This window comes from Aphis gossypii, unplaced genomic scaffold (assembly GCF_020184175.1).
Source record: "Aphis gossypii isolate Hap1 unplaced genomic scaffold, ASM2018417v2 Contig00521, whole genome shotgun sequence".
In the NCBI taxonomy this organism is placed as follows: Eukaryota; Metazoa; Arthropoda; class Insecta; order Hemiptera; family Aphididae; genus Aphis; species Aphis gossypii.
The window spans coordinates 72,629-89,686 of NW_026083142.1; the positions used below are offsets into that span (position 1 = coordinate 72,629).

The 17,058-nt window shown below is 30.9% G+C and overlaps 2 protein-coding genes across 2 annotated transcripts; one reads left to right on the forward strand and one right to left on the reverse strand.

The window, feature by feature from the left end:
* Nucleotides 1-2,638: 2,638 nt before the first annotated feature.
* LOC126554499 (uncharacterized) lies at nucleotides 2,639-7,380 on the reverse strand. The gene is made up of 5 exons (XM_050209572.1): nucleotides 7,298-7,380; nucleotides 6,787-6,984; nucleotides 6,527-6,672; nucleotides 6,158-6,399; nucleotides 2,639-3,154 (listed from the first exon to the last, which is right to left on the reverse strand). Exons 1-5 carry the CDS (start codon nucleotides 7,378-7,380, stop codon nucleotides 2,639-2,641), a joined length of 1,185 nt encoding a protein of 394 aa, XP_050065529.1.
* A 7,827-nt stretch (nucleotides 7,381-15,207) lies between these two features.
* Nucleotides 15,208-15,975, forward strand: LOC126554500 (uncharacterized). The gene has a single exon (XM_050209573.1). It carries the CDS (start codon nucleotides 15,208-15,210, stop codon nucleotides 15,973-15,975), a length of 768 nt encoding a protein of 255 aa, XP_050065530.1.
* Nucleotides 15,976-17,058: the final 1,083 nt, after the last annotated feature.

Below are 17,058 nucleotides of genomic sequence, written 5' to 3' on the forward strand. Positions count from 1 at the left end.
TTATATATAAATACATGTTAAGAAACAAAAAGCAAATAATTATAATAACAATATTAATTATAAAAACAATGATATATTTGTACATAGTAAAGTCAAATAATTATATAATAGGAAAACGATAATATAGTAGTAACATGATTGCAACTCCTTTTTAAGCATAGCATGACGTTTTGGAGGTATGTATGTTTGAGTTCTTGTTACAATGATAGGTACATTAGAAAAGAGAAAAAAATATTTATACAGGAAATTAGGGAATAAGATAAAAAAATCAAAAACTAAAAAACTAATTACTTAAATTTAAATTTAAGCACACAAATATTATTATTTTGTTTGTAAAAAGTACTACAATAATGTTTGACCCTGGCTACATTATTTTTATTATCTTGACATTTTACATTAATATATAACTATAATTCACATTAAAATACCAATAACTAAAATAAATTAATATATTTATGTATTATACAAAGTACAATATTTATCAGTGAACTAAGCAATTGAATGAAAGTCAAAAATACCTACATACTTATTTTTTTTATTTTATGATCTAGATTTTATTCATTTTCTATGGTGGATGAGAACAAATTTAGAAAACTATTTAAAATGTTGAACCCTCGATATGAGATTCCTTGCCGACAAACTATATCTAAGAATTTGATCCCAAAATTATACAATTTAACTTTAGAAAATTTAAAAAAAATGTTGAAAATGCAAAAGCAGTTTCATTGACAACAGATGGTTGGACTCGTGTAAATAATAAAAGTTATGTTGCAGTAACAGCTCATTTTATTGATGAAGATAAAATGGTGTCCGTTTGCCTTGGTTGTGAACATTTTCCTCTACAGCACACAGCAATTAATCTAGCAGAGTATTTAAAAAGTATAACAATTGAATGGAAAATCAATAATAAGTTGTGGCTGTTGTAACTGACAATGCAGCAAATATGGTTTCTGCAGTACGTAAGTTACATTTTCGACACATAGGATGTTTTGCTCATTCCATCAATCTTGTTGTTCAAAACTCACTAGCAAACATTTCAGAAATAGTTTCAAAAGTAAAAAAAATAGTCGAATTTTTCAAACGCAGCAGTAACGCATTAACAAAACTCCAATCAACACAAGCTCAAATGGGTTTACCTTTATTAAAATTGAAACAAGATTGTGTGACGAGATGGAACTCGACGTTTGATATGTTGAAGAGAATTATTTGTATACAAGATGCTGTAATTTCAACATTAGCTCTATTACAATGTAGGGGCCAAAGAGCTTAATTAGGCGGGCTTTGGTAAGTGGGTTAGTGGACTGTAATTTGTAAGATGAATTTTACACTGTTATTGCATAAAGTAGATGGCATTCAGTTTTCTTTTCTTTATTATAATTAAACAGTAACAAAATTTACCTGATGGCACAATAGTAATAGAAATATGTAATATTCTGGCCTGACAGCACAGATAATAATTAACAATATAAAAATTTGCCTGTTGGCACAATAGTAATATAAATATGTAATATTCTGGCCTGACAGTACAGATAATAATTAACAATATAAAAATTTGCCTGTTGGCACAATAGTAATATAAATATGTAATATTATCTAAATTATAGTTTGTGGTGCATCACCTACCTATTGTGAGGTTATGGGGTGCATGGTGCCGGAATCTGTAGGTAACTGTTAAATACAATAAAAATCACAGGTATGATCCCGCACACGCACAGCACCACCGCTAACCTACACACAGAAGTCACCTTTCACTATAGACAACTAAACAAGGCTGAGCGTTGACAAAATCATAAAGAGCAGCAACACATTTCAATGGACGAACAGTCAAAGAACAACCTGAACAATTCGTAATATCCTAAACGAAGGAAAAAAAATGAGTGATATGTCATCGACGAATGCATCAGAACGATATTTACCACCAAAGGACCGCATACGGTGCTAAATACAGCAATTTCTTGATAATTCTTGTTTTGAAGATAAACATGAAAACAAGTATATAAGAACGGATGCCAAAAACGTTCATACATGAAAAAACGTGACCGTCTTACTCACACACCAAGCAAAAAAAGAAAAACGATATTACGAAAAAATGGCTGTCTCATGTCCGTTGAATTATAAAAACCAAAGTTAGGAACGGATGTAACAGATTATACTGATACGACTAATGTTATGATATAGCAGTCTACTGATAGGCTGCTATCTCACACCTACCAGGGACCTTGTGTTGTCAATAGACCTATGTACAAAAAATAAATAAATTTATAGCTGGCTGGGGAATCAAATATAAATTTGATTAAGCCATAACATTCTCCCCCTCCTGAAGGGATGAAGGAACTTCCTCATTGGCAGCATATGGAAGTGGACACAACTTGACGATGGGTCTCTGGAACGTTCTGCCGCCAGACATCTGAATGGTCACAACTCTTATAATGCTATCAGATCCAGGATGCAGCTTTATCACTCTGCCAAGATGCCATTTGAGTGGAGGTTGATTGTCCTCAATGACTAGCACCAGGTCGCCAATCTTAATGTCAAGTTTGTCAGCTGTGGTCCAACGTGTCCGTGGCTGGAGAGATCTCAAATATTCTGATGACCACCGTCGCCAAAAACTTTGAGTCATGCCTTGGACTAGTTGCCATCATTTCAAGTAATTGATATGTTGTTCTGGATGCTGAAGTTCAGGAGGTAGAGTCAAACACCCACCTACTAAAAAGTGAGCAGGTGTCAGTACTGCAAAACTTTCTGGGTCACTAGACTGTGATGTCAGTGGTCTACTGTTTAAGCATGCTTCAATTTGACACAGCATGGTGGTTAGTTCTTCGAAGTTAAGTTTGGCCGATCCTGTGATGCGTAGAAGATGGTGTTTGGTTGACTTAACTGCAGCCTTCCATAGTCCGCCCATATGTGGTGCACTGGGTGGATTAAAATGCCACTCAGTACCATCAGTTGCTAGGGACTCAATTACAGTTTTATTGTTGCTACAGTGCTCCTTGTAATAGCGACTCAATTCTGCACTGGCTCCATGAAAATTGGTTCCGTTGTCAGAGTGAATATGAGCACTTTGACCTCGTCGAGCAAAAAATCTACGTAATGCCGCCAAAAAGGCTTGTGCTGAGAGATTACTCACGGCTTCGAGGTGAATTGCACACGCGTGCTGAAGCACACGAATACTGCAATGTAAGCCTTGGTTACTGTTCGGTTTCTTGGACCAGAATATAATTGTATTGGGCCAGCAAAGTCTACTCCTGTTGCTGTGAACGGTTTGCTGGGTGTTACCCTTAGCCGAGGTAGTTCACCCATACTGGGCTGAAACGATTTTGGGTTTGCACGATAGCAGATCTGACAACAATGAACAATGCGCCTAGCAGTTCTCGTTGCATCAAGTGGCCAAAACTCTTGGCGAACTCTTGTCACGAGGTTTTGGGGACCTGCATGCAGATATTTCTAATTGATCACCTTCAAAGAAAAATAAATCAGAATAACGGCTACAAAGGTCTATTATACTATCACGTTCCTCGTTGTTAAGGTGTTCCGTTTTAATAGTTTCCTTAATTTTTCTAATTTTACTATCCGCGTATTTTTCTTCGCTAGCAATAAAAACACAATCATTAAAAGGTTCCCACTTTAGATTACTCGTGGTTAATTGATCGATAATAAATGGTTGCTCCGATATATTTACTATATTACTTATAATTTTATCGCCTTTTACCGGACTAATACTATTAGCTATAATTACGTCCTCGTTAATCTCGTATTTTTTAATCGTAATAAATTCGTGTTTAATTAAAAACGCAGTTACTTCGCGGTGGAATAATTAACGCGTTATTATCGATTTATTTTTTTTCTGGTATTATTAATATCTCCTTATCCCAATCTAATACGACTTTGTTTAATTTCAAAAATGTTATGCCTATTATACCTGCTTCAGGTATTGGAAAATCATCGTATACAATATCGAATTTAACTGTAAAAAGTTGTTTGTTAATGTAGATTGGAATTACCACAGATCCTACTGTTTCTACTGGACTTGCATTAATGCCCTTAATCTTTTTTTTATCTTTTTCATTCACGATTATGTGACCTTTTAAGCTTGAAATTTTTATAATGTTCATTTCTGAACCACTATCAATTAAAAATTTAATTTCGTTTTTAACAAATTTATCCGAAAAACACGTAATATGTTCCTGTGTTATTGGTGTTATAATACGAACGTTACTTCCCGATTGTATTTCACTGATAGACCTATCGTGATTTTCCTGACCATTTCTTTCTACGGTTTTATCTAGTTCGTTACGTTTTAATTTACGACACTCTCTTATATCGTGATTCTTTTTTCTACAATATTTACAGAATTTACTAGAATATTCGCGTTTAAATTCGGTCTTTGGACTTTGTCCATTATTCGGATTTTTGAAAGTAGCTAGCTTATGCTCGCTTGTTCTACATTCATTAGCATAATGACCAAATTTCTCACAACGATGGCATTTAATCGCGCTTTTATCTCTAGTTTTTTTTTTATCAAATTTATTATTTTTATAATTAGGTGTTTTGTTGTACCCGTTTATGCTATTATAAAATTATGTTGTTGTTTCCTCTTCCATTGCAATTAAAACGGCTTCTTCGAAACCTTGTATGTTACTCGCTTTTAATAATAAACCGATAGTTTGTGGGATACCCGCTATGAATACGCTTAGTGCGTGAGCTCGCACTGTTTGCGCTATTATTGATTTCTTTTGCGTTCTGACGCATTTGACTTAATTGTACTTGTAAGTAAGACACTGAATGTGTCGACCCAAAAACGGTTTTAAAAATTTTTTTTAATTCATCCCAGGTAGTAATTTTTTTATACTTCACGGCCGATAATGCTTTACCCGTTAATTGTGCCAGTATCGCTTCTAAAATATTAGGTTTAATAGCATCGGAAATATTATTAAAAATAAACTCGCATTTAGCCACGAAAGAAATTAAATCGGACTCTGTTCCTCCCGAAAAAACAGGAACCAATGCGGTTGCCCCTTGTAAATTTAATTTTTCTGGGTTAACCATTTTTATTTTAAATGTTTCCGGGTTATATGATACTACTTGCCAATTTGTGGTATCTCTGTCAGACATACAATTTACTATAACAATATATTATTCAAATGACTTACAGAGCTTGCATCTTTAACCGTGGATCGTTTGAAAAGTTGACTTCCGTCCTTCTGGAATTTGATTTCTGTCCTCCCTGGACTAGACCGTTTGCTTGAATTCTCTCTGTTCTCCTTCCTGTCGTGAACGTGGTTTCGTCGGTGGGTCTCAAAGTACTTATTTTTTTGATTTGACTCAAAAAAATTTTCGTTTGATGAAGTATGACCCCACACCTGACACCAAATTTTATGTAGTAACCAGTGATGGTTGCTGCACGCTTCTTTTACGACGAATGCACGTTCCGTCGTAGGTTGGAGAGATGAGGTATATAAGTTTAAACAATAGATTAATAAGATAATTGATACGTTTATTAACTTGTTAAAACAATAAATGAAAAGGCTTTCGTTAGCGTAAGCACAAGTACTTAACTACCGGAGAGCAAGTGACAACACTGACTAAGTCTAACTGACTCTTAAATAACTCTAATTAAATCTATGATGAGGACTCATATTTATATGGAACATGCCGTGATGGAAAATAGGATGATCTACGTCTATGAAGTGGCGTGATGTGTTTAATCCAATCAGGAAACGGCATTAGTGGTCCGACTCGGTGGCGTGATATAGTTATAGGCCACTGGACTTTAGCACTACGTTTTTATACTAAAAACGTCGGTTTACTACAATGATCTGAATACCTCATTTTTTTTATAATTAAAAAATCAAAAAAATCAATACATTCATCACTTCGTTCAGAATCTTACTTTTAATTTATTTTAGCCATTAATCTTTATAAAATGTTATCAACGTTGCAAGATCCTAGCTCACTGTTATTTAATGCAATGTTTTTAAAAACATAAGTTAATTTAATGTAAAAACATTACATTATAATATAACAGTGAGCTAGAATTGTGCAACTTTGATAACATTTTATAAAGATTAATAGCTAAAATAAAATTGTAATAATATAGCAAAAATTAGTTTGAAAATAGTAGTAGTAGCTAAAAAGTAAAAATCTTGTCAAAAGTTACCAAAATATTATCATGGGCCTCTTCACTTAAAAGATTTTTTTGTTTTAAATGACTCAATAATAATTGTAAAGATGACAACTTAGTTTTTAATCTTCTAACTTTCTGGTTGAGAATTTTAATCTTATTTTTTTGAATTTTAATTTTATTTTCAGCTAATTTGAAACTTTTTCTAGCTCTTTGTGGTGTATCAAAATCGGGTGTTTTTATTTCACCGATAAAACGTTTTTCTCTTTTTGGAGTTACTGCAACAACAAAAATTAATAAATAAATAAATACTATTCATAAATAGTATAATAATAGTATAATAGTATTTATTTATAAATAAATACTATTTATAAGCAAAATAATTATTAACTTTATGTTATTTACCTTGCAGTTCAGTGGTAGATGGAAGACTTAAAATGGTTTGATTTGACTCATTAATATTGGAATTAAAATTCACAGTTTCAGATGTTGATGACTGAATTGTAGATTCATCATTTTTTAATGAAAAATTTATTGTTTTGTCTTCAGATCTATTTAACATAAATAATGTATATTTAAAAATAGTATAAACATAAATCCTTAAATAATACACATATTATTTTATATTATCTAAGCATAAATCTAAATAAAGAGTAGGTACTTACAGTTGAAAAAATGGTCTTACGATTTGCCCTTTTAAATATTTAGTAGAAATCGCATCTAATTTTAAACAAGAACCAGATTTGTTATAAGATGACTCATCAATATGTCTGGAACATAACCTTCGATTTGGCGAATATTCGTCAATTTTTAAACCACAATCATTTAACCACACATTTTTTTTCTCTTCATTAGTAGGAAATCTATAAATTTAAATATGTTTTTAATGAAGTAGTTCCAAGCAATTTATTAAAAAAATAAAAAGTGTCAAGTTATTCTATACTACCAAGTATATGAAAATAAATAAGCATATTAACATATTTTAAACAATTTAAACTATAAAATTCTAATTACGAATAATAATGAGCTCTAAAATGTATACAATATGCATGCATTTCTATACTTTTAGCAACAATGATTGAATCATGCACTTTTTAAACTAAGAAATAAAAATTATTAGGGCCCTACAGTAATACAAGTAAAAATAAATAATAACACTTAATATGCTATGCTTACCGATGCAATTTAAGATCAGGTACTTTAAGTGGCGATTTCAGACATAAAATACAACATTTGTACGACTTGCTAATTTTATTCATTTTCAGTTTTCAAAGTAATAATAACTAATAGAAAATTCAAAATAATAAAAATAGTATAACGAAAATTAATAATTACAAAGACGATAGCCGAGTAAGACAACGGAACGGGTGCACAACGGTTATATTTTGTGTTTTTATCACTTATCACATTTTAGCGCATGCGCAGTGTCGTTGTTGCTATTTATGTTAACACCTAGGTACTTAAATACCTCCACTTTCTTGAAACTATAATCATCTACTGTTATGTGGTCTGTGTTTGGGCTTCTTCTTGCTACCATTAAGTATTTCGTCTTTTCCTCATTTACACGCAGCCCTATAGTTTTACTTGCTTTCAAGAGTTTGGACGCAGTATTCATGACTTCATCTCTAGTTTCTCCCATTACCACAATGTCATCTGCGTATGCCAATATTACTCGTTTCCCACATATTTCCATCTTTCGACCGTCCCATACTTCTCTCATTGCTTTTTCTAATGCTAGATTAAACAAGGTGGGTGATAGAGCATCACCTTGTCTAAGGCCTGATTTTACCTCAAAAGTTTCAGACATTTCTTGAAGGAAACGGACTCTGCACACAGTTCTGTTGTTACACCCTTTTATAAGACTTACGTACTTTTTAGGAATGCCTAGAACTTCCAGTGCTTCCCATAGTTTGTCCCTATTAATGCTATCATAAGCTTGCTTATAATCTATAAATATAAAGTGCAGTTCTTTATCAAATTCATAGAACTTAGCCATTATCTGTCTCAGTGTAAAAATATGGTCCAATGTCGATTTACCTTTTCTAAAGCCGCTTTGATACTCCCCGACTATTTCGTTAACAAATGGGTTAATCCTTTCTAATATTAATGACATATACACTTTGTAACACGTGTCTAAGAGAGATATACCTCTGTAGTTCTTTGTCTTGGTCGGGTCCCCCTTTTTTAATATAGGACATATTACTGCAGTATTCCAGTCGTCTGGGAGGGTTTCTTTATCCCATATAATTGAGATCATTTCCATAATTTCTCTTCTTATTTCAGTACCACCTTTTTTCAGTAACTCAGCCACTATATTGTTTTCCCCAGGTGCTCTATTGTTCTTAAGCTTATTGATTATATTGTCGATTTCTTCTCGTTCTGGTTTTTCTATCTTTGGTTCTGCTGTATGGTAATAGATCGTTTCGTTGCCTTCCTCTACTACTGGTTGATTTAAGAGCTGATTAAAGTATTCTTTGAAATGGCTCACTACCTCCTTATCTTCTGTGATTAGGTTTCCGAAATCATCTGAGAGTTTTCTTGTTTGTGGTTTGAAACCAGCTTTGATACTTCCGCTTTCTTTGAAAAACTTTCTAGTATTGGATCTATTCCTTTCAATTTCCTCGTGCAACCGTTTCTCTCTCCTCAAAATTCTGTTTGTCTGTCTACTTTGTTCTTTGAAAATATTAATATTTTCCTGTGAGGAATTTTGCAACATTCTTTTTCTCAGTTCATTTCTCTTGGTTACGGCATCACTACATAAATCATTAAACCAGTCTTTTTTTCACTGCTTATTCTCCATTCCCAAAACTTGATTTGCACTGTTAGTTATTACGTGTTTTATTTGTGTCCATCTACTGTTTACACAAACGTTCTTGTCATTCGTCTTTTCTATGTGACTCTTAGTCCTTTCTAGGTTGTGTCGTAGATTTTCGGCATACTTTCTACTTATTTCGATGTTTTCTAACGATTGTACATTGAATCTTTCTCTGGCTTTTTTCGATGCCATTCTCCATTTCACTGATAGTCTTATAATGAACTTTGCATACAGTAGGTAGTGGTCGGTATCTGCATCGCCTCCTCTATACGATCTCACCTTCTGAATGCAGCTACCATGCCTTTTGATTATTAGTATGTGGTCTATCTGATTTTTCGTCCTACCATCAGGTGACTTCCATGTATGCTTATGTATGCCTTTCCGGGGAAAATATGTGCTACTAATTATAATGTCTTTCGAAGAAGCAAAATTGACCAGTCTGGTTCCGTTGTTATTACTGATGTTATGTAAGCTGTCTGGTTCTATTGTTGGTCTAAACCTATTTTCTTTTCCAACTTTCGCATTGAAATCTCCTACTACCATTTTTACACAATGTACCGGTAAACTATCATATAATGCTTCCAGATCTTCATAAAAATTGTCTTTAAGGTCTTCATTTTTATCTTCCGTTGGTGCATAGCAGTTTATTATGACTAGGTCAAATAGCCTACCCGCTATTCGGATGTAGCAAAGCCAATCTGAGACTGCTGAAAAATGTTTTATGCCTGGTAGTATTTTGTCCTGTATCATAAAACCCACTCCATTTTCATGTTTACCATTTTCAGATCCGCTGTAGAAAAGAGTTATATTTTCTTTTTTGATATTCCCGTTACCAGTCCATCTGATCTCTTGTATAGCTAATACGTCCAGATTATACTTGTTTTGTTCTTCAAGTACATATTTTGGAGCTCCAGGTTTGTTCAAAGTTCTTACGTTCCAAGTTCCCAAATTTAGTCCATTTTCCGATTCCAGTTGTTTACCATGATTGATCCAGTTCCGAGGCTTATTTGATGGTTTCTTAACGGTGAAAAGTTTTATAAGGTCGAGTTGTTAGCCCGACGCTCAACCCCCATGCTGGAGGACCAGGCTACCCCAACCAATTAAGGTAAGGGCAGGGCTACTGCAGTACACGTATTAAGGTGCACTGGGCGATGGGAGCGCCACTTTCCCTACGCCTCAGCTCGGGGCCCCGGGTTCGCTAAGCCCGTAACACTAGGTGTTCTCCTGAGGATATAATATAAACCCTATTGCTTTTAATTACAGTTTAATGTGATACACTATTTCAATTTCAATAGCTATAGATAAAGTTGTTTATGGTATGTTAATTATTGGTAATCAGGGCTCAGGATTTTATGCACTTACAAATATGTATCGAATCCAATTTCTTATTTATTTATTTATTTTATTTTCAACGGATCAATTGATCCAATTATAATAATTTAGAATAATATAGTTCATAACTGAAACGTTAGAATACAATAATAGCACAGTAATAATACAATAATAATAAAACTATACAACATATTTAATACGAAAAATGTGTTTTACATAATTATTAAATAATTCAAAGGAATTAAAATTAAATAAATCAATTTTTAAATCATTTGCTATTGACATTATCCTATTCATAGGAGAAGCAGAACCATAATTAGTTTTATGAGTAAAAACATAAAACATAGTGGTTGATCTAGTTCAACACTGAAGGACATAAAAATTGAGAAAACTTAAAATTTCAGGGCAATCTATGTACCTATGACGAGCTTAAATAAAAATTTCATATCATATATTTTTCTTCGTTCGGATAAACTACCAATATCAAAATAATGTAATAGAGGTTCATAAGCAGAATGAGGAATACGGGTTAAATTGCATTTGAATGCCATAAATCGAAGGAAACGGTTTTGGATATTATCTAAACATTCAATTTGATAGTTTAAATGAGGCGACCAAACGACAGTGTTGTATTCCAATTTTGATCGGATTAAGGTAGTGTACTAGTGTATAATGTTTTGAAAACAGCAGGATTAGTAAAATCCTTACAATTTCTTGTAATAAACCCTAGAATCATTGAGGCTTTCCTAACCGTATGTAGTAAGTGTTTATTATATGTGAGTGGAGAATCAAATATCACACCTAAATCACTAATATCATGAACACGTGACAATTGAGACAAACTAATATTGTAAGATGCTATAAGTGAATCCCTAGATCTAGTAAAAGATATAATTTTACATTTATCAATATTTAACGGTAGTTTATTAGTACACCAATCCAACAATATATTCAAATCATTTTGTAATAAAATTGCATCATTATGAGAATTTATTTGACGAAATAGTTTCAAGTTATCGGAAAAAAGTAGTTTTCTTGAATGTAAAAAATTTAAATCATTAATAAATAATAGGAATAATAAAGGAGCTAAATGAGAGCCCTGCGGAACACCGGATGATACAATAAAAGGATTAGATTTGAAACTTTTATACTTTATAATTTGTTTCCTGTCTGATATATAGGATGAAATCCACGAAAGAAATGGGTCCTGAATACCCATGTTATACAGTTTAGATATAAGTATAGAATGGTTTACCTTATCGAATGCATTAGAAAAGTCTGTATAAATTACGTCGACTTGGGATCTAGAAGCAAAGGCGTTTAATATGTATTTATGGAAGATTAAATGATTAGTAGTTGTTGATTTACCACTTATAAAACCATGTTGGTCTTCACATGATAATTGAGATAACAAAGGAGTAATTTTTTTTGATATAATTGATTCAAAGATTTTTGGAATTATTCAAAGTAGACTGATTGGACGATAATTTGTTATACTAGATATATTACCACCCTTTGCACCCTTTGATACCCTTATCTATTTCCAAAACAAATATGCAGATGCATAAGTCCCAAGCTCTGTTGATAATATAACAAATGTTTTAATGAATCAACTAAAAAATTTAAATTCAAAAAACCACAATATTTTGCTAATGTAAATTTTTAAATTAATGGACAATTTAAAATATGATAACTACTTTTATAAAAAGATTTTCAATTTCAAATGAAACATAGAATTAGTTGAAAATGAAAATATATTTGTGTATACCAAAATTATTTTCCTTATTTATTACCTTATGTATTATACATAGAAACATTGGTAATCATCTTTGAAGTGCAATATACATTAATATAGAAATAAATAAACATTGTTAACACACTACAAGATAAAATTCCTTAGTAGGTAGTCTTCTTTCAAACTATAACTGTATAGACGGATGTAGTCAATAGTCATATACAAGATTTTGTGATATCCACATTGCCAGATAAAATTTAACCATTCTGAAAGTAAAAACAATGAATATAATTTTAAAATTTTAAAATTTAAGTTTTTAATCTAATGTACTTTTTAAGATTACCTATTCTTTAAGATTAGGTAAAACTACTTACATTTTAAAATAACATTGCAGTACGGTGCCTACTTAATAAAATGTTTAAAAGTGACAATACTTTTTTTTTAGTTTTTAAATATTCATAATTAAGATTGATTTTAATAACTATCTATGAATAATTTTGTTCAAAAATTTGTTTTATAGATTTTAGATTTTAGGTTTGTTGGGTATCAATAAACCTCAATTTTAATCTTTGTAATGTGCGCCTGAAACCAAGTATAAAAGTTTAAATGACATTTAATAAAAACTGAATAATATAATATTACCTAATGTATCATGTAAAAATATTAGTAATCATCTTTAAAGTGTTATATGAATATGTGTAGAAATTAAATACAATATAATTAGGTAACACTTCATAAACACCGTGAGATCAAATTCCTCGGAAACTCTTTCTCAAACCTTTGTTGTAATTACACGCAAGTTTTGGGTAAAATAATAACAAAATCCATGTTGCAACTTGCAGATAATACTTAACATTTCTGAAAATAAAAACATAAGTTAGTTTTACTAAAATATATTTAAGCCAGTCATTTACTCCTTTATATAACATTTTGTATACTAAACTTACACTTTAAAAAAATAATTTTGTAGGTAGGTCTACTTAAAAACACTTATTGAACTTTTTTCTAGGTTTCACACAATTATAACATTATTCGAACAAATCAAAATATTGACATTTGGTATTCAATAATACAAAACATAAATATGTCAAGAACATTATACAGCAAAAAATAAACTTGAGATTAAGACCTTGGATTTGAATGATGTATAATTGATGAAAAAACTAAAGAACTGGAAAACATTATCACTGAAATAGTAAATATACGAATACAAATTTGAATTAATATAACACAAATGACTTTTAAGCAACCGCCAACCGGGCATACTAGTATAATACTGTGCAGTGTGCACATGGCCGCAAAGAAGCATTCACACAAATCACCACAAAATAATAAATACACATATTAGATAACATAACGATAACATAATTTGTTAATATGGTAATTAATATTTGATATAACCATTAATAAATTGGTAAAACCCAACCGGCTGTATAATATATTTTATCGTGGTCGATATCCTATTTATAACATATTTATATTTTATGACAATTACCTTTTATTTTTTATCTTAAAGTTATAGCATGTGCGTAATCTGGAAGCATTTTCCTGGACGTGTATAAATATCGATAAGTTCATGTGTAAAGCTGGTTTCACACGGAGCGGTTTAATCGCGCGCGGTCACGGCTAAAAAACGCGGCGATTTAAAACCGCTTTGGTGTATGTATACACACTAGGAGATTAAATCGCGTGCGATTTAAACGCCTTTGAATATTTACCCGCCAAATTTGAAAGGTTTTCATTGTCACTTGAACTTATCATTAAATTAGTCGTGTAGAAAACGTGGTTTGTGTTAATTGTGTATGTTGTGGTAAAGTATAAAAACAGTTATTCTCCATCGTTTTGTAAAATGGAGATCATAGACGATGTTGAAGCAGTTTGTGTAGTGTATGCTTTATATAAAAGACAAAAAACAAAACAAAAAATTACCACCAAGAGAAAATATTGGGTGCATCCATTGAATATGAAAAGGATTAACGAAGGCCAGTTTCAAATTAATTTTTTAACTCTAAGATCACACCCAGATGAGTTTTTTAAATATTATCGTATGTCAATCTCGTCGTTCGATTCACTGGTAAGTTATTAAGTAATACATTAGCTTTCAAATTATAATATAATAATTTTGAAAATAGAAACACGTGTCCACAGCATAATATATTTACCTACTAACAATATTATTTATTCAATGATCACAGGTCTCATATATTGGTAAATATCTAATAAAACAACATACGAATATGCGAGTTCCAATTCACCAGAAGAAAGATTGACTGTTACGTTAAGGTATAGGTACAATTTTAATAAATAATTTTCTTTTATTTAAATTATTATCTAAAAATTAAAATAGCTTAATTGTATGTAGGTAAGTTGAACTCATGTAAAAAATGTTACTTACATAATTAGACTTCTTTAATTAAATTACATACATAACCAATCCCTTATCAAAATTATAACTAAATTATTTTTATTTTTTATTTTTTATTTTACATGTGTTCAATACGACAAATTTTTTTTATACAAAAGTGCGCATATTCAAAATTACAGTCAATAATTTTAGATCGCTTTTTACTGCATGTATTAAACAAAGAAATGAGATAATTAAGTAATAATTACTACGAATAAGTAACTCAAATCACATATAAATTACTTACAATAAAATTTAATTTAATTACCATCAAATTATTTAAAAAGTAATTTCGTTATAGTAACTTGTAACTTGGGTTAAGTTACTCCCCAACACTGCAGTTAACTATATAGTATTTTGTGTATATTTCTGTAATAAAATATATGATTCAAGGTAAATTGATAATTATGTTGAATATTTAATATATTATTTTTGAATTTATATGTTTTATCATTAAGTCTTAACATTTAATAATTTGTTATCACAATAATATTGCGGAAATGGACACTTAAATAGCTTATAAATTTGTTAAATTAAGAACAAAATATCACTGAACTTATTTCAATTATATAACCAATTATATTAAGTCCACTGTTTCATAGTTAATAATTATGCTTAAATAATATTGAGTGATTATTGTTTTAATTAATACCTACTGCAATGTGTGTCTATTCAGATATTTGGCTACTGGTTCTAACTTTTCGACTTTACACTTCGAATTTTTAATTGGAATATCTACAATATCAAATATCGTACGCGAAACTTGTGATATAATATGGAAAGTATTACAACCAATTGAAATGGCACAACCAACTATTGACGATTGGTTAGACATTGTAGCCGGATATTTCGAGAAAGCTCAGTTTCCAAATTGCGTCGGCGCCGTAGATGGCAAACATATACGTTTGGAATGTCCCAAAAACAGTGGGACATTGTATTATAATTACAAACATTATTTTTCACTCATCCTGATGGCAATTTGTGATTCTAATTACTGTTTTAGAATCATAGATGTGGGTTCCTACGGCAAGGAAAGTGACTGTAATGTCTTCAAACGATCAGTGTTTGGTAAAAAATTATACGGAAATAATTTAAATTTGCCACCCAAAATTTGTTTACCTGGTGATGATAATGGTATTCCTCAGCCTTATGTAATAGTCGCTGATGAAGCATTTGCGTTACATACAAATTTATTGCGACCTTTTCCCGGCAGATCATTAAATGACGACAGAAGAATTTTCAATTACAGGTTATCAAGGGCTCGACAACATATAGAATGTTCTTTTGGAATATTGTCGAAAAAGTGGAGAGTTTTTCAAACAAGTTTACTGGTTGAACATGATTTTGCTGTCGCTGTGACAAAAGCATGTTGTGTGCTACACAATTTCGTTCGGCGTAGAGATGGCATCAACAATGATGATATCCTTAGTTGTACAATGGACGATTTAACAAGCCGTAGAACGGAAAATCCGCCAACAAATGCCAAAGAAGTTCGAGAATACTTAGTTAAGTATTTCAACGCTCCACAACATGCACTTAAGTGGCAAAACAAAGTCATTGGAAAATAATATTGTTATTAGAATATTTTATATTTATTTTTTTTAGTTTTTACAAGTCTGCATAATAGACAATAGTTATAATTAATTTTTAAATAATTAAAATGTATTGTTTTCAAATATAAATTATACTTGCTAGTTGCCATCATTCTAATACATAGTAACCTAACCTAAATGTTATATTTTAATTAGGGTTCGGATGCTATTAAACTTGAATAAAGTTTTTTGTGTAATTATTAGGTATTATATAACTAAATAAGCTAATACTCCAATACTCCATTTTATACTCGAAAAATCAAAACTATTTAAATTTTCTTACCTACAATTACTTAGATACTTATATATTATACATGAAACATAATATAATATTTATACAATATATTTGCGCGTACAGCGTGTTACTCAACAAATATAAATATGTGTGTAGTGAATTTAATATGTATAACAATATGCAATATTGTCACTTAGACGTAATACAAAATAATAACTAATAAACCTTATAATAATTCAAAACACTTTATATTTAAATAATATAATGCCTTTTTATAAAATTCTTACAAAAAAAAAAAAAAATAATAATAATTATAATAGTTAAATTATAAGTAACTTCCTTAAATAAACTTGAATAAACATGATAGGTTATATGATCATGATGATGTGTAATTAATTATTGTTATTTTCAAAATCAGAATGTTGAAATGTATTAACGGAATGTGAGGAAGATGCAGATGTTTGAGGATTATACTGAGAGTAATAAGAATGCAAAGAATGATTTATAGTTTCAATTTGAGGTGGGTTTATATTCGAGTTTAATGAAGTTGAAGAAAATGCAGGTGAAGTTTGATTTGAATTATAATAGGAATAGTTAAAAGGAATATGACCAGTGCTTACTTGAGAAGGTATGTGTTGCATTTGAGGTGGAGTAGAATATTTAACTCTTTAAGAACAGTCAAAAATTCAATGTAACCCTGCTTTTTTGTTCCTCGGTTAAACTGCGGATTTGAGGAAGGAGTGACATTAGAAAAGAATTTTCCGCATCTTCTGTACGGCGGTTTTCCAAAATATGAAGTAAATTATCTTCAAATGAAGGTTTCT